Source organism: Ursus americanus, chromosome 3, assembly GCF_024610735.1.
Source record: "Ursus americanus isolate L20-20 chromosome 3, mUrsAme1.1.p, whole genome shotgun sequence".
In the NCBI taxonomy this organism is placed as follows: Eukaryota; Metazoa; Chordata; class Mammalia; order Carnivora; family Ursidae; genus Ursus; species Ursus americanus.
In genome coordinates, this window is record NC_142129.1 from 88,011,090 (window position 1) to 88,038,484 (window position 27,395).

The 27,395-nt window shown below is 39.1% G+C and overlaps 1 protein-coding gene across 3 annotated transcripts in view; it reads left to right on the forward strand.

The window, feature by feature from the left end:
- STARD3NL (STARD3 N-terminal like) overlaps nucleotides 1–27,395 on the forward strand; it is a 51,870-nt gene that overhangs the window by 11,643 nt on the left and 12,832 nt on the right. For all 3 annotated transcript variants that reach the window (XM_087861199.1, XM_045793489.2, XM_045793490.2), the window contains 5 exons: nucleotides 16,384–16,651; nucleotides 22,108–22,185; nucleotides 24,858–24,935; nucleotides 27,087–27,140; nucleotides 27,252–27,369. In XM_087861199.1, the coding sequence (XP_087717325.1) occupies nucleotides 16,427–16,651; nucleotides 22,108–22,185; nucleotides 24,858–24,935; nucleotides 27,087–27,140; nucleotides 27,252–27,369 (553 nt within the window). In that variant the 5' untranslated portion in view covers nucleotides 16,384–16,426. The remainder of the gene's footprint in view (nucleotides 1–16,383; nucleotides 16,652–22,107; nucleotides 22,186–24,857; nucleotides 24,936–27,086; nucleotides 27,141–27,251; nucleotides 27,370–27,395) is intronic.

Below are 27,395 nucleotides of genomic sequence, written 5' to 3' on the forward strand. Positions count from 1 at the left end.
TTCCTGAATTGTTACCATATCTACTGATTGGAGTCTTCCTGCTTTTATGGTTCTCTCAGCTAGAGAGCCTCTACAGTAAACCTTTCAGTGTCTTCCTATCTCATTAAAGTCTTTACAATGTCCTGTTAAGGTCCTCCGCCCCTTCTTAACTTCTCTCTTATGCTCTCCTGCTGTTCTCCTGCTCTGTTAGTTAGCTGCAGCCAAGCTGAAGGCTAATGACTTGTCTGCACTCCAGTGTGGCCAGCTACATCTCAGAGAGCATTGCCTTTCTCTCCCTACAGTGCTCTTTGCTGGTCTTTGCTCCTCCTTCTCAGTGAGGTCGTCCTGACCACGCAGTTTAAACGTACAGTGCTCTTTTGTTTACCCCATGTACCCGTTAGAAAGTCTGCCTTCTGCTCAGGTCATGATTTCAGGGTCTTGGGATCAAGCCTCGAGTCGGGCTCCCTGCTCAGTGGCCAGTGTGCTTCTCCCTCTCCCTCTGTGATCTCTCTTACTCTTGCTCTCTCTCAAATAAGTAAATAAAATCTTTAAAAAAAATAGAAGAGAAAGTAAGCTCTGTGAGGGTAGGAAATATTTTTGATTTTGATTTTCTTCATTGCCACATCCCCAGTGATCAGAGAAAGACCTAAAACAGCTTTTTGGTGTTCGACACATATTTGTGGAGTAAATAAAGTAGACATGGTGTATTCCTGGCAAACTTTGAATTTTCAAAAATTATCAAGTGCAATTGAAAAATTTTGTAGTACACATCCAGATTCAGTTTCTCAGTATGTTTTAGTTTGCCTCATAAATTATCAAAACATCAATATGCATTTATCCAGCCATCTGTAGATCTTAATATTTCTATGTTGTGTCAAATAAAAGTTTGCAAATATTTTTACTATTGCTATAGAAATAGATCGTGTAGAAATTAAGTTTCTATAAAAACAGGTTTGGGCTTGGGAGATAACTTAGTGTTTTTAGAAGACTGACTTAAAAATACTGTAACATATTTGTTTCCTGCTTTAATTTTTCCAAGTCATTAATATTAATTTCTAAATCTTAGTCTTGAAGCATATCGTTGAAAGGTTAAGTCCTGTTTATGCACACACAGTTACTTTGATCTGCTGATATTAGCAGAAATTATTGAGTGAGACAAGACTTCAAGAAGTGACACAAGTTTTAATAGAAGGCCTTGAATGTGTGTGTTGGTGGAGGGGTGGGGGGGGGAAGAGGGCAGAAAATAGTAGCAAAGAGGGAGCAGATTTATCAGGATGGAATAAAAGCTTTCATTACATCCCAAGTGAGTAAACAACACTAGAAAAGACCTAGAGAATAAATATTTGGAATAAAACTATAGAAAGTGTACAGAGAGATAGTACTACAGAGTCAGACATTCTAAATTCTTAAAGAGAAGTAAGAGAAAGAACAGAAGGCAGTGGTGTTGAAATGGAGCAATCAGTGTCGTGTAATAAATCAGCTGCATGAATAAAACAGCACCTGGTGTGCCCGAGCCTCGGTGGATGATGTCTTGTAAAAAATCTCTTTCCCCAAGTGTCTGGGAAGAGTTTGGGTACTAATATATGGAACCAAATGAAGGACAGATTTGGCTTGTAAAAGCTTATAGTGATTATCTGGTGCACCTTTTCACTAAAGACCTGAGCAAACTTTAGAGCCCAAACTGTTGCTCAGTATCTCCTCCTCTGTTTCATTGAGGCCTCAGGACAACAACAGAAAAGGCCATTATTAGGGGCTTGACACTGGCTGAATGTTCAGACAGAATGACTGCTCTCTGCAGTCACAAGTACTTAGGAAGTCTTCAGCCAGTTTTCATCTGTGTGGGGACAACAGGATAGTTCTATAAAGGGCAAAATGATTTGGATGCCTAGAGATCTTGTAGAGGTTTTCCTTTTAGTTTGTCACTATGTCTCAGACCGGCATGTACAGAAAATTATGCAAATGTGTGCAAAATGCATGTGCATTCTGGTTTACAGAATGATTTAAGTGGTTTTCTAGGATGATTCTGGTTCCTCTGTGCTCATAAAGGTAGCTCACATTGTAGCAAAGTTAATTCAATGGTTTTTCTGTAATGAAAATTTGCCTTTGCTCTCTGTAGTATCTGTATATTACATATGCACATGTATTGTATATACATTATATTTAAATATATATCCTATGTATGTTTGTAGATACTGGATGGATGGATAGATAAATAGAGGCAACTCTATTACAAAACATCTTTCTGTCCCTCTGTTTTTCTGAACTATTCATAAGTTAAGTCATGAACTTCATGACACTTAGTACTCAGTACTTCAGCATGCGTCTGCTAAGAATAGGGGCATTCTCCTACAGAACTGGAAGACTGAACTATAATCAGTTCTCCAGTTGTCTTCTGTACCTTTTTCTTTTCTGTTCTTTTTTGTTTTTTCTTTCTTTTCTCTCTCTCTTTTCTTTCCTTTACCTTTCTTTCTTTTAAATTCAAGATTTAGTCTAGGCTTGTGCATTGCATTTGATAGTTGCGTCTCTTGATTTTTTTTTAAGTTTGAAGAGTATCCATAGCACTTTTCCTTCTTTCTGTTCTTGTTTTGTTTTTAACCACATTGGCTTCTTTGAACAGTCCACACTACCTGTCTTGGAGAACATCCCAAATGCTGTGTTTGTCTGATTGTTTCTTTATGACTAAAATCAGGTTAAACATTTTTGACAAGGGTATGTCATAATAAGTAATTGGTGTTATGTACTTCGTACTGCATCACAGCAGAAGGTGTATAATAATGTCAGCTTGTTCCAGTATTGGTAATGCTGTTTGATTACTTGGTACAGATGGTGGCTGCCAGATCTCTTCACTGTAAAGGTATTATTATCCCCAGTGGAATTATTAGACGATATGAGGGATAATACTTTGAGACTGTGAAGACCTATTTCTCAGTAACCTCTTAATGATTTTTAGCATCCGTTGAAGATTCTTACATGACTCAGTTACTCCAACTGTGGGTTACAAATTGTTGATTTTTCTAGTTTTATTACCTCTTCTTCCTTTTTTATATCTGACTTTTTTGTGTATAGGAGAACTTCTAACCCATCTCTCTCTCTTTTTTATTTTATTTTTTTACGATACTGCTGTGGACTTCGGAACTTTTAAAATTTTCCGGCATTACTATCATTACTTGTTTTCATGTTCACATTGTCCTACATTGGCCAGTGGGAACCCTTCAAGGCAGCCTATACAATTTTTTTTTAATGGTTATGGTTGTTTGTGGCTTCTATAAGAACTCCTTGCCTACAAAAAGGTTGTAAAAATATTCTCCACATTCTTATTTTTGCACAGTGTGAGTCAGGGTTCAAAGTTGTTTTTTTTTTTTTTTCCCCTCTCCAGTTTTGATAGCTGGTTCCTGGTATCATTTGTTGAAAACAAACTTTCTTTTTACCATTAGACTGCTCTGACATCTTTGTCCAAAGTCAAATGATCTTATAACCGCAGGTCTATTTCAAGGCTGTTTGTCATGTTGATCTTTATGCTAGGACCACACTGTTTTCATTACTGAAGCTTTATAGAAAATCTAAGTTAGGCAGTGTGAGTCTTCTAGTTTTGTTCTTCTTTCTCAAGATTGCTTTGGATAGTCTCATTTCTTTGCATTTCTATATATATTTTAGAATTAGCTTATTAATTTCTACCAAAAAAACTTGAAGGGATTGTTATTGGGATTGATTTGTATCTATAGATGGATTTAGGGAGAATTGAAATAGTAACACTATGAATTCTTCTAATCCATAACTATTATATATCTCTCCATTTATTTTCATCTTTATTTTCTAAGCAGTTTTTTTTAGTTTTCAGCATTGAGATTTTGCGTGTATTTTGGTAAATTTAATGTTTGTGATGCAATTTTAAGTAGTCTTTCTATCTGTATTTTTTTAAAGGTTTATTTATTTATTTATTTGAGAGAGAGAGAGAGAGAGAGAAAGAGTTCATGCAGAGGGAGGGGCAGAAGGAGACAAGCAGACTTCCCTGCTCAGCGGGGATCCCAATGCGGGGCTCAATCCTAGGACCCTAAGATCATGACGGGAGTCTAAATCGAGAGTCAGATGCTTAAATGACTGAACCAGCCAGGTGCCCCATGTCTGTCTGTCTTTAATTTCCCACTCTCACTGTCCAGAATAAAGGGACTGGCGAATAGGTAAATCCCAACATTTTAAGTAAACTGTTGATTTAAAAAACAATGAAGAGCAAAAATAATCTTGTTGTAGCATAATAAATGTCGTTATAGAAGTCTGTATATTGCTATTCTGAGCTCAGGGCAGAGAGGTGTGGAAGAGTGGGAAGAAGCCAAAGCTTCCCTGAGAAAGTAACCTTTGAGTTAAGGTTGACAGGATGAGTAAGCCATAGAGATAAGGAGAGTAGCACTCTGGGTAGAGAGAAAAATACAAGTAGAGCTTCCAGAAAATGTGATGCCTTTAGGGAAGTGCTTATGATTTCTTGCATGAAGTGGTTCTGGAGAGGGACGCAGAAGTAGACCATGTATTAGGTTAGGCAAGATTAGCGAGTTTGAGGTCTGTCTACCTGAAGGTCCCAGGAAACTATTTAATAAATGAACTCATAAATTTAATTTGCTTCTCTAAAAAATTCATAGGTGTTTGATGAGAATTCTTTTTTATTAGTGTATCAATAAGTTTCTTGTGTGCCTTGTCTTTGCCCATTTTTCTAATTGAATTTTAAGGTTTTCATTATGTCTTTAGTTTTATTAGTCTTTTAAGTTTCACTTCTAACAGAAGACAGATAGGGAAGCTTTTGATTTTTATGTATTCTGATGTTTCTATTTGTAGATGTTCTTATAAATTCCTCACCTAAAATCATTATTTACCTGCAGTTTCTTCTACTGCATAACCCGTGCACATGGTTTTGTTGCATTAACTTTTATTTATTTATTTTTTTAATTCTTTTTTTTATTTTAATTTTTTTTTATTATATTATGTTAGTCACCATACAGTACATCCCTGGTTTCTGATTTAAAGTTCGATGATGCATTAGTTGCGTATAACACCCAGTGCACCATGCAATACGTGCCCTCCTTACTACCCATGGAAACTTACGTGTATTTTGATGTGTAGATTGCTTCCTCGATGAGCCAGACTGCCTGTTTAATAGTTGTATTCTTTTGCAACTGAATTTTGATGGCATTTTTATCATCTGTAAATATTTTTTGCAGAAAAGCTTAGAAGTACAGGCCAGCTGGTTTATAGGTAATGAGTTTTCCTTGATCTTTAGTGTTTTGGTTTTTTTTAGTTGAACTAATACTTGGTATTTGGTTAATTTCCTACCACAGTCAGATTTCTGATTTCTGATAAATCACTATTGTGGTCTGTGTCCACACGTGTGGCCCCTGAAGATGGGCACACACTCCTCTCCTGTCTGCCTCTTGTTCCTTGTCTCTGGGTGCTGATTATCACTTGCCATTTTTTTCCTTCAGTTTACAGTTGTTTTTCTTATATCACTAGTATGTTTCCCTATATCTCTTTCAAAAAAAAGAATAAGAGACTTGAAAGGGCCACATTTTGAGGAGAGCGGAAGACAGTAAATGTCAATATGGAGATGAGTCCCACAAAGTTTGAAATTATGCCAATCCCCCCAAATTGAAAACCAGTCAGAATTTAGATAATTTCAAAGCTTTTTGGCCCACATGAATCATAAGTGGTATTCATGCATGCTTTTGAAATGAAAGGAAACATTTTAATGGGTAAACAGAAATATCTGCCTCCTTATTAGGTTTAGTTTTTATTTATGTGAGTTTTCACTTATGCGATGTGCGATGTTTCGGGAGTACATTGGAATATGGGAGCCCTACTCACAGGAGCTGTTGTGACGTTTAAATGACTCTAATTTAAGTTAAGTACTCAGCTCTGTGCCTAACTCAGTCTGTGCTAAGGAAATTACTCATTTTGCCGTTAGGTTAATATGGTGGTATAAAAAATGTTATGTAATATATAATAACATGTTCATAGGTGGGAGTAGTTGATACTTGTGTTCTTTGTTCTTGTGTGTTCTTGGACAGATAATGTCAAGATTATGTTAGCTTTGTTCTGGAACAATTTGCAAGATTTTATCTTCTTTTTTTTTCAAATTTTGAAATATTGAGCAAACTGATGAGTTCCTTTGCTGGGAAATTCTTTATCAACTTCTTTACTTTTTTGGGGGGATGGTTCATTCTAGGCAGGCCATCTCCATCTTGATAAATCTTGATAAATCAAGAATACTAAAGTATTTCCAGAGTATTAACTTTATGATTCTCAAACGTAATTAGTGTTAAGTGTCACTTACAGCTTGAAAAGTAACCTCTCCTATAGTGGTACTTGTACTCCTTTCTTAGTCTCCCCCTCCCCAATCTAGGTTTACCTCTTTGTCTATTTCTTGGGCTTATTTATATATTTTAAATTTGTGGAAATGTTCATCCATGTGCAAAAGTGGAGAGTTTAGTATAATGAATCACATTATACCCTCTCCCAGCTTGGAACATTTATCATTTCCTTTAGAACTTATTTATTAATTATACTCATTGTTTTTCTTTTTTAATATTTTTTCCTATAAGATAATTAGTTTTTGTAACCTTAAAATTTAAGTGCCTATTTTTTAAATTTTATTCTTTATTTAAAAAATAATTGAAGCACTTTAAGGAAGTGAATTTGATGATAAGCACAACTTTGACAGCTTTGCACTGCTTTTACTGTCTTTTTTTAAAATTATGCAACCTAATTTATTATTATTTTTTTCAGAGTAAGATGTTTTACTTCCATTAGATCTGCTTCTCATCCTTGAGAGGAGAAAATGAATATTTGCATTGAATATCCGAGAGTTTGACATGTTCTTACCTAAATGCTTCATTAGTAGGACATTTTCAGAATTCTTTTTTTTTTTTTTTTTACGATTTATTTATTTATTTGAGACAGAGATTGAGAACAGGCATGCACAAGCAGGGGGGTGGGAGGGGCAGAGGGAGAGAGAGAATCTCAACCAGACTCCTCACTGAGCATGGAGCCTGACCCAGGATTCATTCCCAGGGCCCTGAGATCATGACCTGACCCCAGATTAAGAGTCAAATATTTAACCGACTCAGCCATGCAGGTGCCCCTTCAGAATTCTTTTATAAACATCTCTCTAAACATTTTCCTAAGGTATTACTCTCATTTTTTAAATATTTAAAAATTTTTAAATATATTTATCTCAGTATTTTAGAAAATACTGCTATGAGTGTCTGTTATGCATTGTTTTTTCTATGTACAGTCCCTAATTGCAAGACTTAATTGAATTAGATTTTATTTAGTATATAGTTTTATGCTAAATATTGTAAACATAACATCATATCCTCAAAATAGCATATTGTCTGTGTTTGGGGGGTTAAAAAATAATTATCAATCTTTAAGAAATTATGTCTTCAAATAATCTGCATCCATATGTATGTCTTTAAAATACCAAATAGATTTTTTTTTAAAGAGTAAACTGTCAACCTTTCCATTCTGATTATAATCTATCGTTTTCTTAGCTTTTACATTTTCTTCATTTTTAAGATCAATATTTTTTCTCTGTTCTTTCTGGTAAGGCATGAGTGGTAAATCTTAAACCTGAATTCAAATGTATTACACTTCTCAACTTTTAGAAATCCAAATATTAGCTGTACTTGCTTAGTTGAGAGGATCTATGTACTATTAAGAATCTATGTACTTATTAAGAACCTTTGGCTGAACTTCCCCTGCTTTTTAGTAGTTATGAATTAGTAATCATAGTCAAATACTTGTAAGTCAGATTTTAACAAAAGCAAATGTACTGTATTACCATTACAGAGTCAAGTTCAGTTACTCTAGCTCTTGTTTTGAGCCTGATAACTGTGGTCCTCTTAATAATTTACTTACAGAAAATTATTGATAATTGCATGTAAGTCCACAAATCAATCAATGTGATACATCACATTAATAAAAGAAAGGATAAGAACCATATGATCCTCTCAATAGGTGCAGAAAAAGCATTTGACAAAATATATCGTCCTTTCTTGTTAAAACTCTCTACCACGTAAGGATAGAGGGAACATACCTCACCATCATGAAAGCCATATATGCAAAAGACCCACAGTGAATACTACCATCCTCAGTGGGGGAAAATATGAGAGCTTTTCCCCTGGGGTCAGGAACATGACAGGGATGTCCACTCTCACCACTGTTGTTCATTAGGTACAATTTTCTATAATTCTCTTTTGTTTTTTTTGCCTATGATATGCAAAATATGCTAATATTTAAAGGTGACTAACTATCACTAAGGTGGTATCTGAATGGGATCTCTAGGAGTTCTCAAAGAGCAATGCTTTTGCAAGTCATCAGGAGACATCTGGACATCCACTTCCCCAAAAGTTTCTCAGTGGTATCACGTTGACTTTGTTAGTCTTACAGTCCAGCCCTCTTTCTTGTTGACCGAGAAACCTGATTTGTCACCATGTATTTCCAGAGCCCCATGGAGAGTGGCTCTGCCTCCCGTGGGTCAACTCACATCTCAAAATCTGCAGTGAGCACTGTAACTGCTGTGTAGACTGAATGTTTATCTCAAGCTGATCAGTCTCTTGTTTCTCTACCTACACTATGACACTTTAATAAGAAACAGAATTTTAAAAAGGAGGTGGGAGGCATGCAGGGAATTATTAAATTGTTCAGTGACAAAAGGCGCTAATAATACCCTTACGCCATCATATTAATCATAGGAATGATCTGGCCCGTGCACTGGAGATCTTAAAATCCAACAGACAAGGTACTCCTACTAGAAGATCAGGCTAGATACAGCTTCCATTTGCTGTGACCCTCCTGTTCCTGTGTTTTCGACTGACCCATCCCCTTTCTGATGGGCACATTTCCTCTTTCACTCTTGAGAGCCAAACATATGCCCTGTCCATGTTCTCCTATCTTGGCCTGTGAACCATTTTGCTTTCTTAGGGACACCATACATCTACTCTGATTCATTATGTGTTGAATTTATAGTTAAACTCTCAGAAAGCAGCATTACTTTAATTGTTTCACAGTTTTCCCTTCCACTCCCCCATTGTAGCACTGATGATATGTGCAGATCTGTAAAAAGCCTTGCAGACTTTCATATGTGGACATACATTGTTTTCTTTTTCTTTTTTAAATATTTCACTCAGTTGTCAAATTAATAGGGATCTACTGGCAAAATTTGACTCCTCAACTGAGGAGAGGTTTTTAAAATTTTTTTATTTGTACTGAACAATAGGGTGATGTTATTTAAATGTTTTATAGAATTTTTCACTTACTACTTTACAATAACTGATTTTTGCCCCCAGATTTCTCTATCCAGGAATCTCCTGTTGTTTCTATCCAGTGATTTCCTGTTTAAACTGCTAATTTGAATGTGATAGGTATTTTAAAATTCAACCAACATTCTTCAGTTTTGTTTCTTAAATTCTACATATGAGTGAGAGCATACGGTATTTGTCTTCTCTGACTTATTTCACTCAGCATAATACCCTCTAGCTCCATCTGCATTGTTGCAAATGGCAAGATCTCATTCTTTTCGATGACTATAGAGAACAAACTGAGGGCTGCTGGAGGAGAGGTGGGTGGGGGACAGGCTAGATGGGTGATGGGCATTAAGGAGGGCATTTGTTGTGATGAGCACTGAGTGTTGTATATAAGTGATGAATCACTGAATTTTACTCCTGAAACCAGTATTACATTGTATGTTAACTAACTAGGATTTTAATAAAAACCTGAAACAAAATAAAAGATAATAAAATTCAGTCCAATCGCCTAGATTTTAGAAATATTTTTCTAGACACTATATTTAGTTTGGAGCATATATGGCCTAAAGTAAGCCAAGACTGTTTTGAAATGTGAACATAGTGGTAGTGGGCAGTTTGTAAAAAAAAAAAAAAAAAAAAAAGTTGGTTTGATCTTGATTTTATTAAATTTCCTATAGTGCTTTGTAATGCTGGTTCTCCAGCTCAGGGAGCTGCAGTGTCGCACAAAGGCATCAGCTCCTTAACCCTGTCCCCTGCTGGTCTTTCTAAAGCCACTTCCATCAGAGTTCTACCGGGCCTTTACTTTTCAGGGTAGAATTGACATACCGTATAACATCAACAACATGAAGAAGTACAAGGCAGTGAATCGTACTGTTTTCTTTGTTTAGAACATCTTATCTACAAACAACTTTGGAGGTTTTAAAAAATATAAGCAGCTTCATTTAAACAAACATTAAATAGAAATTTTTATTTTATGAAAGGTTAATAATTGAATTCGACATGTCGGTTATCCAACTCTTCTTAGGCATCACAGAACTTTGCTCATCTCATACTGATATCCTTAAAATATGAAGTTTGTTTTCCTATGTTTTTTGATTCTGTGAATTAGCTGTAGCTTCCTTCCCACATCCTCTCTTTCTGTGTATATTTCTTTTTTAAAGCCTCTATGTTTCTTAGTTACCATGCCTCTTTCTCTTACTGGCAAGGCATGTTTGTAAATGTCATGTTATTTCCTCAATATTCCCATTCCCCAGTTCCAGCTGTTTCGTCTTGGAACCTTTAGGATCTAGGCAGGACTTCTACTATCATAAAGTAGGTCTTATCCCATGTGGGCCTTGCAGGAGGATAGCCAGCTCAGGCTGCTCCCTGCTCCCAGAGAAACCCAGTCCTAGGATAGAGTGGGCACAGCTAAGGCAGCCCATGTCTTTAGGGACTCTCAGATTCAATGCCTGCATCCCCAGGTCCATTTAAACACCTGCTGATGTCCCTCCAATTTCCTTCTAGTAATCTCAGAGGAGGCTGAGTGATGGAGAGGAAAGAAGTAGAAGACCTGAGTTTTAATCCTAAAATATATCTTTAAAGATCTCTTAGACCTATCATCCACATAGGTCTCAGATTCTTTCTTCTTTTTTTAATCTTTAAGCATACATTTATTTTATAGGTAAGAACAACTTTGATAACAAAGATAAAGAAAGCTTTGAAACAATATGATGAGACAGTCTTCAGGTTTTAATGCATCTCTTTGCCTTTAAAACAGGAAGTGGAGGTAGATTAGAGTGGCGAACTCAAATGCGTCCAGGCTAGGTCAAAACTGAGGCCAAGTGAAAAGTGCATCATACCAGGTCTAGAGAGGTCAGCAGCTTCTTGGCTTTATTGTTATGGTAAGGAAATGCAGGCCTAGTGATTCTATTTTTAACTTTTCAAGAGAAGCTGGAAGTCTGGGTTTTTACATGAAAATTCATTATTTAAAATGTTAGCAATTAGTTCAAAATCCTGAGCAACACTGCAAGATCAAGCAAAACATGTCTATAAGCCAATTCTGCTCTCTAGGCCTTTGGTTAAGATGATGGCTAAAGTCTTTCTGAATTAGAAGGTTTTAGTGTCTGTTATTCTGACACTCTGTCCGAGGAGAACATGCAGTGTCCTGGCTGTTGCCAGAAGTAGTACAGAGAAGGAGGCTGGGTGGTTGGGTTGAAAGACGTGGTTTGATGCCACCAGTGGGCGCCCAGAGCCTCTCTCTGCTCCTCCTAGGAAGGTACAAGAAACTGTGGGACTTCTGTATGCCACCAGCAGTGGTAGCCAGTGCTCAGAGCAGCTACTGTTTACCATCTGGATAGTATCAATTCTGTGCTGAAGCAGATGGAGTTGAAGTTCTGGCTCAGCTTTGCACCCAGCCTGGGGATGAGTGCACAGAAGATTCCCAAAGATGTAAGCAATTCCTCTTGGAAGCAGAAAGGATCTTAGTTCTTTTTGTTTTGTTTTTTTCCACGTGGGAAGGATATCATCATTTAAGAAGCTACCAACGTGGATGGGACAGAATTCTCCAGTTCTGGTAGTGTGGAATTAAGGCAAGAGAATTAAGTCAAAGAGCAGCACGTTGATGCTGTAAGCGCTGCTGAAGTGGCCCCAGGGAAGCCAACATACAGTGTATCCCTAACCAGTGCTGTCACTAGAACAACCAGTGGAAAAAGTGGGATGAATCATAGGTTTTTGCCAGTCATACAATCAGAGCATGCACTGGAAAAATGAACATTCATCCATTAGCCTATTTTTGCTAATCTAAACAACTCTAAATCTCACCTGGGTCTCCTTTGTGAAACTAATGAAAGCAGTAATCTCTTCTTCTAGAAAAATGCCCATAGTAAAGTATGGTTTCTGTTGGGACAATTCACCTCTGGCATCTTAGTGTGGAAGCAGCCATAGACCAGAAGAATGGGTTTGGTGGTGTTCTGACGAAACCCGATATCCAAAAACAGGCAGCAGGCCATGTTTGACCTTCAGGCTGTAGGTTAGAACATTGATAGCTATGCTAGATTGGAATATTCACTTACGTTCTCCTCTTTGAGTGGAGTGTACATCCCAGTTCTACTGCCTTCGGGCCTGGCCTTGAGATATGCTTTGGCTGAAAGACTGTGAACAGATGTCATGTATACAGAGATTTTAAATGTATTTACATGATCTAGCTTGTCTCCTGTGCTCTTGTCACTTGCCTTGAAAAGAACATGACCTAGATAGTCCTGGTCCGAGGAGGAGGACGAAGATGAACACACAGTTTGAAGCCAAGTTCTTCTGCCCCCAGGAGCAGAGTTGCCCAGTGAGCCCCACTAGAGCAGCTGAACTTCAGGCGACCTGTAGACCCGTGAGCTTGAGAATAAATGTCGATTGTGTTAAGCTACTGAATTTTGGGCAGTTGTTAATTCAGCATAATTGTAGAAATAGCTGGCTAATATTATAGTACAGAGAAAGATAGTTATTCATCTGGAGAGGAAGACATGAATCTCATTTTCAAAAGCTGAAACAACAAAAGGAGATTCTCATCTCCTCACACAAATCCCAGAAAAAGATAAGGAGATTTTTTTTTTCTTTTTTAACAATTCTCCACCCCACTCCTTATCCCCCATACTATCCCCATGGTTGGAATAAATTTTGAATTGTAGATTTAGGTTCCTGTGCATACAGCTAATCAATGCTTAACACCATCTTTAGAGAGGCTTAGTTTTCCTTAAGCCAACCCCAGAGGCTCTCAGTACCAAGAACTGAATATTTAATACTTCCAAAATTATATCTGGAAGAATATCTAAGCTCTTCCTTAGAAAAAAATAGTTTCGGTCTCTTCAATTCAGAGAATTTTGAAAGCTGACTCTGTGCTAGTCTCTGTGATAGATGGTAGAATTAAATTAGTCGACCAGTTGATTTGTTCCTGCTGTGTGCTGTATATTGTGGGAGTCCCTGGGGCACAGGAGTGTGCAAATCATATTCAAGGCCTTCACGGGGCACACTGACTAGCAGGAGAGACAGGCGAATAGATGGATAATTAGGGCACATTGTGGTCAGCAATAGTAGAAGTGGCATATCCACCATCCTAGGGGAGCTTGGAGGAGATGTACTTGACCCTGCCTGGGGATTAGAATGTGGGGAGCATTTCAGTGAAGTCTTCCTGAAGGAATTCACACTTGAATCCTTTGGGAGGAGAGGGATAGAATGAAGTCCTATGATTGTAGAGTAGAAAGGGGCTTTATGTAGTTTCCTTCTCTTCTGTATGTTAAAAGGAAGCGCTCTCTCCCTTGTGAGAGTTCCCTCTGTCCTAGGGAGGGATCAGTCTGCTAGGAGTCTGCTCACAACAGTCTGTGCTTTGGGTAACTATTGTTGAAGGCATGTAAGTATCTAGAAATTCTAGCTCATTAGCAGTTCTGTGCATGCATCTGAAAAATGATGTAGTGATTCTCATTCCTCAGGGCAGGTGTATACCATTGTATGATGTCGTGTTTTAGCTTGAAATAGCCTCAGATTTCTAGGGTTGGTGTTTTGCTTTGTTACCATTTTTTATTCATGAGGAGTGGGCTCAGGGAAGGAGAAATGGATGAGATTGAGAAAATGATCTAATTTCTTTGGAAGCAATTTTCTTCCTAAAAACAACCGTGAGTTTCAGTTGTGAATTTGTTGGATTGTCTATACAGTTTAGTAGACTTAAGAATTTAAATTAATTTTTAAATATACTTGCTAATAGAATATTAGGTTGGCTTACAAACTACTTGGATTGCTTTTTCTTTCTGTAGAATGCATGGTTACAGAAATACGTCTATATTTATCCAGGTTCAAATTTAGAGAGCAACTCCGGTATCTTTTCAGCTTTGAAATGTGTGTTTCATCACAGAAAACACAATTACATTCCTTTTTACTTACTGTTCCAGAATTAACTCTTAGAAGCCTGGCAGATAAATTTAGTGCTTTGCAAACTTTGTTTTAAGAGCATCTGTACTGGGGAATAGGCCATTGGTATACCTTCCCCTAGGATGGTAATTATCTCATTGAGAAAGAAATTGTGTAGAAATGTTTTTGATTTTTGGAATTTTACATTTTATTTTACAAAGCACTGAAGTGGACTCCTATTGAGCTTTTCAAAATGCCCAAGATGATGTTATCTACTGTCACCCAGATGTGTTGAGAAGGGAAGGAAGAGCCTCATAAAGTCCTGGGACATCTGTCTAGGACTATAACAATATTACATTTGAATTTAATCCTTCCTCTTGTAAATACAATATGTGTAAAATAGGAAATCTGAAAACATGGAAAACGTAAAAGCAGGGGGCGGATATAATATCAGGCAGAGATAATATTAACATTTGTTACGTTTTATAGGTACACGCTTGTAAAAAATTGGTTTATGTTTACAAAGTTGTGAACATACTCTGTATGCGTGTGTTCTATTTAATATTCAGATTTTAGTCTAGTTACTATTACAACATAAGCATTTTAAAGTTATAAATACTTTATAAGTTTTATTTTAATGACTACTGTGGCTGTACTGTGATTTATCTAATTATTCCCTTTTTGTTAGATATTTAGATTGTTTTCTCATTGGAACTATTATAGATGTATAATGATAAAGTCCACTTAACAGAGACACATACACAATTCATATATGTGTATATGTACATAAGTGTACAGCATTTTGAATATTCACAAATCAATACACCCCTGAAACTACTACCTACATCAGTAAATTATCATTAAGTGAGTACAGCCATGCTAGCATTACTCAGGCCAAGAAATGAAATTTGACCAAATTTATGAGCTCTAGTCACTGTTCCCTCCCTCTTGCTTAAAGGTAATCACTAAGCCAACCTCTAATGACATAGATCAGTTTTTGTCCTGAAGGTCTACAGTTCATTTTCCTTAGATTTGCAAAGTAGGGTTACTAGCTCAAGAAGTATGAATATTTTAAGGCATCCTAGCTCATGTAACCAAATTGCTTTCCAAAATGTTATGTTATCATCACATTGTATGAAAATGTGGGAAGGACTCTTGTTCCTGAATGTGGGAAGGGAGAGAAACGAGGGTAATGTGTAAAGAGACACTTCTGGACTGAATAGGACCGCGTGGGACCACAGTGCTTTAGGGAAATCTCAGCGGTCTGATTCTATTTTACCCACCTTGAAAATGCCCTTCTTTATCTGCCCATTGCCAGTCCCTGTGGCAAAAGCAAGGAGAACCAGTGCATGGTTCCTAGATCTGGACAAAAGTGGCACTCAAACTTCTGCTTGCATTCCATTGGCCAAAAAAGGGCACACAAGGTCAGTAGAGCCAGGGGTATAGAATCTCCCATGGGGAGAGGTGCTATGGGAGGGAAACAGGACTATTTGGCCAAAAGTAATACCATCCACCATACTGTTTCATGACTTTGCATCATCTATGAGGCAATCAGACCGCTTTGATTACTAATCTTTTACTTGTATTGTAGAAGCACATCCTGGTCTTGGGGAGAGGGGTTCCTAGATCTCGAGATAGAGCTGTCTTAACTTGTGTAATCAGCACAGAGGTGTTTGTATAATGCTGAACTTTGAGCGGGAGTGTACTTCTTTTCCAAGAAGAGACCTGGAAACATGCTTATTCATTACGAGGTGATGGGGAAATGCTAAAATCAGCTTATTAGATACTTTTGGTGGAAAGCAATCCCTCTTTAGGAAACACGTTTTTCCTGTCTCGTTTACACGTTCTGGTTACATGCTCTCTGGGGAGTTTTCAGGAGATGTTTTCCTGGTTCAGGAGTAGTGACACAGAGTTGGAGATGTTTTCTCCCGGGCCCAGCAAAGGAACCGGCCGGCTCCAGGTTATCAGTGAGACCTTTCTTGATGTGGTTAGCATCCCGTCTTCTCTCCTTAATTCTGTAAATTTGCATTCTTCTTTATTTCATTCATTTCTGTAACAGCTCTTTTGTAGTATTGATTGATAACATCAAGAATTGCTTCTCATTTCACTTTCTCTTTATGTCTTCATCAGAATGAATGTCTTCAGTTAAAAACACTGTTGCTGGGAGAAACAGCTGCCCGGTGGTGGGAGTGGCATGGTGGTCTTAGGTGAACTCTGATTTAACACAAAGCTCTCTTCTCTCTAGGGATGGTGAAGTTGGAGAAAGGCTCCTGTAGCCCTCCTCCAGGATGAACCCCCTGCAAGAAAACATGGAGAACGCTCTCACAGGGAGCCAGAGCTCTCACGCTTCTTTGCGCGACGTTCATTCCATCAACCCCACACACCTCATGGCCAGGATCGAGTCTTACGAAGGAAGGGAGAAGAAAGGCATATCTGATGTCAGGAGGACTTTCTGTTTGTTTGTCACCTTTGACCTCTTATTTGTAACATTACTCTGGATAATAGAGTTAAATGTAAGTGGTTTTTCCCATGACTGTATATAAGAATTGTTTTCACAGACAAAAAACAATTTTCTCATTTTTCTCATCATTTCCATCTCATTTAGTGAATTCTTTTTTCCAAAGGGGGTGATATTGCTCTTTTCCAGCTGATTTTGACTTTTCTTGTTCTGTACTGTCATGTTTTAAAGCAAAGCTAGTTCATTTAAAACTCACTTTGAAATTTGAATCCATGGTATTCTGCTCTATACTGGGAGTTAGCACACTACAGCCAGGGGGCCAAATTCAGCTGGCCTGTTTTTATAAAGTTTTATTGGAACACAGCCCTGCCCATCTGTTTACCTGTTGGTTATGGCCAGCTTTGTGCTGAGTAGTCGAGTTGAGTATTGGCCCACAAAGGCAAAAGTATGTATTTCCTGGCTCTTTTCTTGCTCCAAAAAATGTAGCATGCCTCTGAAATATGTTTTAGGTGTTACATCTACTTTTCTAATCTCCGTGTTTCAGATTTTTCATGCATTTTTATTTACTTTTTCACAAAGAAATTATTTATATTTAATTGAAAAAAAATATTCTAGAACCATTTGGAGGTTTGTCTCCATCTTGTCAGGTTTTTGTGGTTATATTGCCAAGTAATTGTCTAGACCAGTACTGTCCAATGGAAATATAATGCAAGTCTCGTAGATGATTAAGTTCTCCAATTGCTGCCTTAATAAAGGTAAAAATAAACAGGTGAAATACATCTTAATAATATATTTTATTTAACCCAATATGTCTGTTTTCCCCCGAAGCCTTGGTTCTATTTACATTCCTTACCAACAAATACGTAACTCTTCCAGAATGCTTCTCTCATAGGCAGGAGTTGTTTAAAACCAAACAAGCCAGTGATAGGACACAGTACTTTAGAGTATCTCTTTTTATTATTTGTTCCATATATATACATTAAAGACAATATTTAAATTAACATATATTTCAAAGGAATAACATGTTTTCAAAACTAATAACTGTGTATTAAGAGGTGAAAAAGAAATACTTCTTTTAAGAGGAAAGCATAGCAGCAGTTTTCAGGGAGCTCACTTAAAAATTATTTTAATGACAGCAGAAAATCAAAGCATTTATTGATTTACCACTAATATCACTCCCTGCTCTTAAGTGAGGGAAGTCATGGGGGTAGAGCTGTGGTAGGGTTCATGGATCACACGCTCACTTCCCTCCTTTCTTAGTGCTTCAACGAAATTGAAATGGAAGTGAAGTGGACTGCACGCTGTACTTGTGCAGCAGAGGGGATCGGTGTTCATCTGTGTGCAACATGTTATAAATGAAAAATCACCTTGCAATTAAGAAATGTATTTGTTTAATTTTTTTATTGGAGTATAATGAGCATATACAGTGTTATCTTAGTTTCAGGTGTACAACGTAATGCGTCCGCATTCCTGTACATTACTCAGTGCCCCCATGTAGTCACCATCTGTCACCAAGCAACCTTATTGCTATCTTACTGACTGTATTTCCTATGCAGTTCTTTTCATCTCTGTGATTTATCTATATTGTAACTGGAAGTTTGTACCTCGGAATCCCCTCTGTTTCACCCATCACCCCAGCCACCTCCCCTCTGGCAACCACCAGTTTGTTCTCTGTATTTAAGAGTCTCTTTTTTGTTTGTCTCTTTTTTCTTTGTTCACTTGTCTTGTTTCTTAAATTCCACAGGCGAGTGAGTTCACTTAGTGTTTGTCTTTATCTGACTTATTTCACTTAGCATTATCCCCTCTAGGTCCATCCACATTGCTGTAAATGGCAGGATCCCATTCTTTTTTGAGGCTAATACTCCCGTGTGTGTGTGTGTGTGTGTGTGTGTGTGTGTGTGTGTCTTTGTAGACCACATCTTTTTTATCCATTCATCTGCTGATGGACACTCGAGTTACTTCCATATCTTGACCATTGTACGAAGCTGCAGGAAACACAGGGGTGCATATATCTTTTCAAATTAAGAAATGTGTTCTAAGACTCACTTTTCCATGGGCTGCCGGTTGCCGCAGTTGTAAAAAAGATCATACAAGAATTTATGATCTTTAGAAAGCACATCTGGACTTTTTTAGCAAGGTTTTCTTTTTTTTTTTCTTTTTTAATTTTTTTTTAACATTCAGTTTCTAGTTCTGTTTGTTTTAGATTGTCAGTCCTGACCTGGGTTTTTCACTACACGCCATCCCTTTACTTTTGTGGTCTATCTCTGTAAATCTCTAATCACTCAAATCCATTGTTCTTTATAGATGTCTCTATATTTACTGAGTCAGTCCCAGGGCATAGGCTTCAGATTCAGGTATGGCGAGTTCCACAAAAAAATCATATGAGATTTGAAGTTTAGCTGAGGAGATATAACACATATGCCTTGTAGTGTTGGTCTTGAAAAGAGGAAAGAAATAGCATAAAGGGTATTCAAGCCTTCGGAAGAGTAATGGACCTCAGCTGTACTATGCAATCATAACAGTAACCAAAATACTTTGCCTTCATATAGGACTTCCAAATTAGCCGTTTTTCCTCCTTGCTTCAGGAAAACAAGATGCCCAGCCCCAAAATGAAGACTCATCCTTGATTAATTTGCTTGTTTGTTTTGTATTTCTCATACTCCATATCCAGTCAAAAAGTAAGCTCTGTCAAATCTGCCTGCAAAATGTATCCAAAATGTGACCTCTTCTCTCCATTTTTACAGTTGCTATCCTCAACCAAGCTGGTGATATCACTCCTTCAGACTACTGTACCAGAGGCCCACCTGGTTTACCTGCTTCTACCCTTGCCCTCTAGTACCCATTCTCCTCAAACAAGCCAGAGGGACTTTAAAACTAAAAACAGAAATCAGATAATGTTACTTTCTATTTATAACCCTTCAGTGACCTACCAGAGCACTTTGAATAAAATCAAAATGCTGTGATTTGGCTTGTATAGCCCCAAGGAGCCTCTCTAGACTTCCTTCCCCACTCTGTTCCTGGCACACCAGACCAGCCCAGACTTGCCTCCTGGTCTCACAATAGAACAAGCTCTCTTCTGTCTTGGACATTTAGACTAGTTACTTCTACATGAAATGGTTAATTTCCTTTGTCTTGATGCAGATTCTGACTGCTTATCATGCTGGTATCTGTCCATTTAAATATCACCACGGAGAAGGCTTCCATTTACCACCACACCCAGAGAAGTCAACTGTTACTCTGTCTGTCACGCTGCCCCCTTTGTTCTCTGTAAAGCATTTATTTTCTTGTTTGTCATCTCTCACTCCTTGCTAGAATGTAAGTTCCAGAAAGACAGAGATATTGTTTTATTTATTAAAGAATTTATTGTGTTTAGAACCATACTTGACAATAAGTGTTCCGCAAATATTTGGTGAATGGATAAAGATCTTGTGGCAGTGGTTTACCAGTTGAATTATGTTAGGGACAGACTGGCTCTGAAGCTATGAAAGGAATCCCATGTAGGGTGGTGGGAGTGGAAAGGAAAAAACTGATCTTAGAGACATACTCAAAAAATAAGTATGCTGCTAGATTTACTGATAGGCTGATTTTATCATCCCTGGTATCCAGAAACAACTCTTAAGATTTCTTACGATTTCTAATGTAGAAGAACAGGACCAGCTCTGTCAGAACTGTGAGAAGAAGTTCCATGTGAAACTAAAGATGAGTCTATGGGGGACATCTTGAGACAAGGGTTTTGAAATAGGAATTTAGAGTACAAGTTAAAGCTACAGATGTAGATTTTAAATTTCTCTATTTAAAGGCAACACAAAATCAGGTGTTTTTTTTTATTTTTTAAGATTTCTTTCTTTATCAGAGAAAGAAAGAGAGTGCACGAGGGCGGGGAGGGCCAGAGTGAGAGGGGGTGAGAGAATCCCAAGCAGACTCCATGCTGAGTGTGGACCCTGATGTGGGGCTCAATTTCACAACCCTGAGATAATGATCTGAGCTGAAACAGAGTCGGCCGCTTAACTGACTGAGCTACCCAGGCACTCCCCCCACCCCAGTGAGGGTCTTTTAAAGTGTGCAGATACTATAGAAAACCTTTTTCTACTGGCTGTTTATTGAAGAACTGTATCAGCAGGTTGATTGCTGTTCTCTCAGCCAGAAGGCTAGTCTCTGTGCGGTGGAGAACCCCTCTTTGCGATAGGTCATTTGGGACAATCATTCTTTTAATATTTTAGATTGTGCTAAGTTTCCTTAGTCTGGAGAGACACAATGATAAGACTACATTAGTTGTTTCTCTTTGCTCCCAAGTTTTCCGTTCTATTTGCTCGTAAAGATCTATGTTCAAGCAGGTCAATAGGCAATCTGCACAAATTACACAGAAATCTAAACCTCCTTAGGGGATTTTTAAAGTACACAATTGGTGTTTGTGGAATACTTTCATTTGAATAACAAATACAAATACTTGTAAAGGTTTCCAAGCCAAGAGGATCCTTTCCTTGTGGCAACTTTAATTCCAATTTGACCAGTTAGCGAACCTTGCAAGGTGTTCCTTGTTAATTTTCTCCCCTGTTATCCGGGTCTTGGGTCCATCGCCCTTTGTCCTTTTCCAGATCATCTCCATCAGTTTGCCAGGACAAACAATGCCGGTACTCCAAATTGGAAATACGAATTTACTGTTGCACGTCATGTTCCCTAATCCACGGGCCCTAACAGTTCTGCTGTCTGCTTGGCCACCACATTCACTATCGGACACACATTCCATTACTTGATTTTTTAAAAAAAAATATTTCCTGTAAGTGTAATATGTAGAGTTCTGAACTTGTTCACTTAAAAGTCATCTTGATAGGAGAATTGGAAGAGGACAGAAAGTTTGTCATCTTAGGTCTGATTTTCATCATTTACTGTAACTGCTGCACATAAGATTGTAGGTCTGGTCTGTCCCTCGTTTCATTATCTATCAAATTAAAAATCTGTATGAAAGTTGATGAGAGCACAGGATTTTCCAATGCCAGGAGCAAATTAAAAAAAAAAAAAAAAAAAAAAAAACGAAACAAGCCAGAGAGAATGTCTACACTCTATCTCCTGTCATTGATCTTTGCTAAGATCAGAGGTGCCGTTGGCTTTCCAGGAGCTGCAACAGTGGAGAGTGGTCAGAGAGTGAGGGCAGTGCTGGATGAATGTGAACGGCCTTCCTTAAAATTATACATTGGCTTGATCGAAGACTTTATCTTAGAAGAGAAAAAGAATCATTTTTTAAACATTTTATTTTGCCAAAATAGGAACAACAAACATGGCATTGTTTTTCATTATGCATCTGTATTTGTCGAATGAATGAATGCAGAATGGAGGTGGGAAATGCTCTTCAGCATTTTTCTATTAGAGTTAGGAGTGTTTTGTTCCTCCTATTTCAACATTCCAGGGTGCTGAGAAGGTAGACAGAACTTACAAAACCTTACTTGTATGTTTTCTTGTATTGTCTTCGCACGCGAATCTGTCCTCATTCTTACTTCTCACTCTCCTTCCCAGGTGAATGGAGGCATTGAGAACACGTTAGAGAAGGAAGTGGTGCAGTATGACTACTACTCCTCTTATTTTGATATATTCGTAAGTATTCCTTGTTCCACATCTCATTTCAGATATGATGAATCTGTAACCAGCAGGCCAATTTCCTCTGAATAGATCGCACATTCTATGCCGTTCTCTTTCCCTCTCTCGAACACTGGCCTTCCTTTCCCCTCCGTTTCTGGCCCAGTCAGTGCACTCAAGCTCTCTTTGTAAGGAATTGTCTGGTCGCAGGAAGGAAAGACATAATTAATGAGAGATAAGGAAGGACAGCAGAAGGAGCCATTCTGCTTTTCTTGGAGGAGAGCCTTTATTCTTTTCATAGAAGCCAGCAATATACCCTACTCACTAACAGGGAAACTCACCTATTTTTTTAATAACACAATGAAAATGCCATTCCTTTTCTGCTTTGCGACAGATTTCCGAGTGTACTTTTAATAATAATAATACTATGTTTCATTTTTCTATAATTGGAGTTTTTGAGGAAAGTGATCTGTTGGTAACCCTGGGTAACATCAGCCAGTTGTAGAATTGCACAGATGCAATTCTCTGTCGATGAGGCCTTCATCTCATTCAAAGGAATGCTTACAATTTTTCTAGGACACACTGTGACTCTCACTGGGCTTGGTACATCTCCCTGGTATCTCTTTATAGTTGATGGTGTAAGTAAATCAGATTCTAACATTGTGTTAGTGCAGCGTAGGCAATATTCACAGTGAATTCCTCCAAATGCATTTTACCTACTTTCTTCACTACCTTTAGAACCTTTCTGCACAATGCTTAAGAGCAGAACCCTCAAAGTCAGAAAAACCTGGGTTTGATTGACAACACTACCACTGTTTGTATATCTTTTAATACATTGGGTCTGAGCTTCAGTTTTTTCATATGTAAAATGAGATCATCCTAATCCTGAGAAGTAAATGAAATAATGCATGGAAAACATTTAGCCCAATGAGTGATACATTCTAGAAGCTCAGAGAACCATCTGCAATCACTACCATCATCATTATTTTTGGTTGAGAATTTTAATAACTGAGTAATTATATTTTTAGTGGTTTTCAAACTTACTAGAAAGGCTTTTTTTGTTGTTTTATTTCCGGAGGGGCCTGCAGAAGTGTGTATGGGGAAGGAGGTGGGTCTCCCAATAAGTAGAGGTTAGGGTTCCCTGTCATTAGCCCCACACAACCCAAGTCGTTCTGTTTTTATCTGCACGTTATGTTTCCAGTAAGATTGTGTTGAATGAGCGTTTGGTTGCTACAGAATAGTTGGACAACCGTTAATATAAGTCAATCCCCTCATTTTTCCAAACGAGGAAATTGAGTTTCTTTGGTTCAGTGTCTTGACCCACCCCAGGTCATCGAAGTTGGGAGCAGAGCATGTTAGATCCCAAATCTCTTGACATTTCTTTCTTCTAAAACTATTAACATATAATAGCAAGATTGATTTCTCTCTTTTCTCTTCTTTCTCTTGCTGAATTTATCTTAAAATAGCTTCAGCCAGGAAACCAGTCTAATCTCCCAGCCAGTTCTCTGAGGGTTGTCTGTCCTTTATGCTTGGAGAGTCAGTGGTACTGGCCAAATAGGCGGGGCCCTTTAGTTCAGACTGGAAGGACTGGCATGTCTGGCCTGGGAAATGGACACAGCCTCCAGGAAACCTTGGGACCTGGGAGACTCTGAGATAGAGGGCTGACGAAGACTTATCCTTTTGCCAAACCCAGAAGGCAGAAGATAGAGCTGGAATAAATAGAGAGGCTAAACAGTTCGCAGACTGTTGGAAAACACATTTTTAATGAAAACAGCAAATTAAAAACAAAGTATAACTTGTGACCTTCATTTACGTAAAAGAACCTAAGCGTGGTCCTCTGATCAATGGCTGCAAAAAGGCTGTCAGCCTCCAGCCTTTTGGCAGTTTTGATTAGGGAGGAACTTTTGGCCGAACCCTGCCCTCAGGCACTGCCCAAGAGTCACCTGACTTCTCCCTACCCACAATAGGCATATCTTCTAAGGAAAATCGGTAAAATCTTATTCTGTGTGTATTTCTTACTAGATGAGAATTATGAAGGTAGCCGTGACACAGTGGTTCAGTAGAGTCTGGCCACCTAGGTTCAAGTCCCAGCTTCCTCACGAAGGAGTTGTGTGACCTTGCACAGCTTTTCTACCCACCTTATGTGTATAATGGGATTAATGATAGTAGTTGATGCATGGGATTGTTGAGGAAGGGATTACATGGGATAATAGTATACAGAAAGGGTTTCACTAAAGTCCCAGAGCCACCCTAACTAACTGGGTGGAAGCTACTCAGATAGAACTGTCCGAACACCCCAAAACCCAGAGCTTTACAGTGGGCTTTACTAAGAACCTGGTGTCTTCCAAAGGTGAGTGTTTATACCAGGAGTGGAAAAGTCAACTTTCAGAACATTTTCTTCAGTCTTAAAAGGATATCAGAAATATATGTGCACTCAAATCGAATGGAAAAATAAAACATTGTAATTATATATTCTTGTGTTGATAATGGGAAGTGAAGTTGAATCCTTATTTGGGTAGTATTGCATAGATTCTAAAGCAGAGATCCATATACGGGTCTACAGCCCAGTGCCAGTCTTCAGTTAAATCAGAATAATAAAGATGATTTGGTGAGTTCTTCATAAAACTCAATTATTTTATATTTGTATCTATTTTTTAAAACTTACCTTGACTTTTTTTTTTTTAATACAGCTTTTGGCAGTTTTTCGATTTAAAGTGTTAATACTTGCATATGCTGTATGCAGACTGCGCCACTGGTGGGCCATAGCGGTGAGTATGTCTGCGTGACTGGTTCATCTCCTCCAATGCTGGTAACCCAGGCCTGCTCCCAACAGCGATAGGCTGGGAGAAAATGCTCTTTTTATCTGGGTTGAACTCTGCTAGCTTCTCTGGAGTCCCCTTCTTTCACCCTTTAGTAGGTTCAGCATGCCCAGGCTTCTTTCCAGTGGTGATGAATAACTCACTTTGTCTCAGTGGATTCCGAGCCAGATGAGGAACATAGAGCCCCAACAATGATTCTTGGCCAAGCACCAGCACACCCTCTACCTCATTTTGCAAATGAGTGATGAGATCAGCACCGATGTCGCAAAGATACTTCGAAAATTTCCCCTTTGGTTGAAACTGCTTGGTGATTTTTCATGACTTGATCTCTGCTTATTTTGATAAATTGCCTTTCTTGCTATTTTATCCCATCCCTCCAATATTAAAGGGAAGAGTGCCCACACTCCTTTTTATTGTTGCTTCAGGCTTCTTGAAGGCAGTGGTGTTTTTAAAGATTTACTTACTTCAGAGAGAAGGAGCATGCAGGGGGAGTGGGAGGGGGAGAGAGAAAACCTGAAAGCAGACTCCCTGCTGAGTGCAGGGCGGGTTGTGGGGCTTGATCTCTCAACCCTGAGATCAGGACCTGAGCCAAAACCAAGAGTCGGGCACTTAACCTACTGAGCCACCCAGGCGCCCCAAAGGCAGTGGTGTTTTTGCTCATCTCTGTTTCTTTGCATCCGGCACGGAGCTTTGGCACATGCTCTTCACTGTCAGTAAATATTTACACGTAAAAAGAAGAATTATAAGCCATTCTGCCTCAATTACGTTTGCCATTTCCGCATATGACTCTCACCTTTCAGAGAGCTCTAATCAGGTAGGTGCATGGGGGGGGGTGTTGAGCTCCCCCTGCTGGAGAGAGCTGCTCGGGAATACCCTCAGTGCTGCTTCTGGAGCGAGGCCTGGGGGGGGCGGGGGCTGGGGGCGAGCACGGCTTGCCCAGCTGGGGACAGACTCTCTCTAAGACACAGTCCGCCGGGAGCCACATCGGCCTGAGGCGTGTCTTCCAAGCATCCACAGAATCCCAGGACTGGCATCAGACCATCAGCTGAGCCCCAAGCTAATGTGACTCAGATGTCGCCTGGCAGTATTAGCCAGACTTGCCTCCCTTTTCTGAGTACATTTTTGCTGCTAACAAATTGCTGTGATTGTCCCTTCCCAGTTTTCTACAACCGTCCCGTTTGCGCCATTCTACTCCAGAGTCTCTTCAATGTACACTGGTGTTTGTCACACCATCTGTCTCAGTATTTGTTTCAGAGGAGTGAGTGACATTCAGTGAGTTTTTAGAAAGTATCTTTAATATCTTTTTTTTAATTTTTTGAAAGATTTTATTTATTTGTCAGAGAGCACAAGCAGGGGAGCTGGAGGCAGAGGGAGAAGCAGACTCCCCTATGAGCAGGGAGCCTGATGCGGGACTTCATCCCAGCAGCCTGGGATCATGACTGAGCCGAAGGCAGATGCCTAACCGGCTGAGCCTCCCAGGCATCCCAAGTATCTTTAAATATCTGAGCCAAATTATGAAGCGATGGATCATGATTAGCACATCCATTTGATTATTTTTGATGTTTCTTTTTAAAAACATTTGCAGAGAGGGATCAGCCAGCTGGAAGGAGGACTCACCTAGTACCTGAAAAGGTACTAAGTGTCAGCTTATAAAGTTAATTAGCATCAGAATATAAAATGCCGCCTCTTCCAGATAGCTCACTCTGAGCTGGGTGCCCAGGTCCCATGGGATGATCTCTGGGCTCCCCAACCACTAGGGGGAGCCCCGCCTCTGCATTTCAGGGGTCCCTGCCCTGAGGGCAGTGCCTTAGCTTGTTGCACCTTGTGGGGACCAAACTTAGGTTCCCAACACACTAGCCTGCTAGACCGTGGGTGGAGGGAGGGCAGCAGCAGCCAGGTAGGGATCAGGCACCACGGAGAAGCCCACATGGGCCCCGTGCGTGTTCAGGGGCTGGAGACAGAGTGACGTGGGCAGGAGCTGACCTGGCAGAGCTTTTCCAGGCATTAGGAGCTTCTGGCTCAGACGGGTGTCTTTTGGGAGCAGGTGCCTTCCCAACGTAAAATGTCTAATTCGAATGTGTTGGATTATGTGCCTTTCAGTTGACGACAGCAGTGACCAGTGCCTTTTTACTCGCAAAAGTGATCCTCTCAAAGGTACAGCCTCCCACGTTTTCTTACAATTATCATCTAATGGTGAAGCCTTGTTTTCCAGTGTGAGCTCCTGGTAACTGCATTTCCCTCTCCTGGTCACGTCTGTCCTTCCAGCTTTTCTCCCAAGGGGCTTTCGGCTACGTGCTGCCCATCATTTCATTCCTCCTTGCCTGGATTGAGACGTGGTTCCTGGATTTCAAAGTCTTACCTCAAGAGGCAGAAGAGGAAAACAGTAAGTATGTCCCCAGGTTAGCCTCC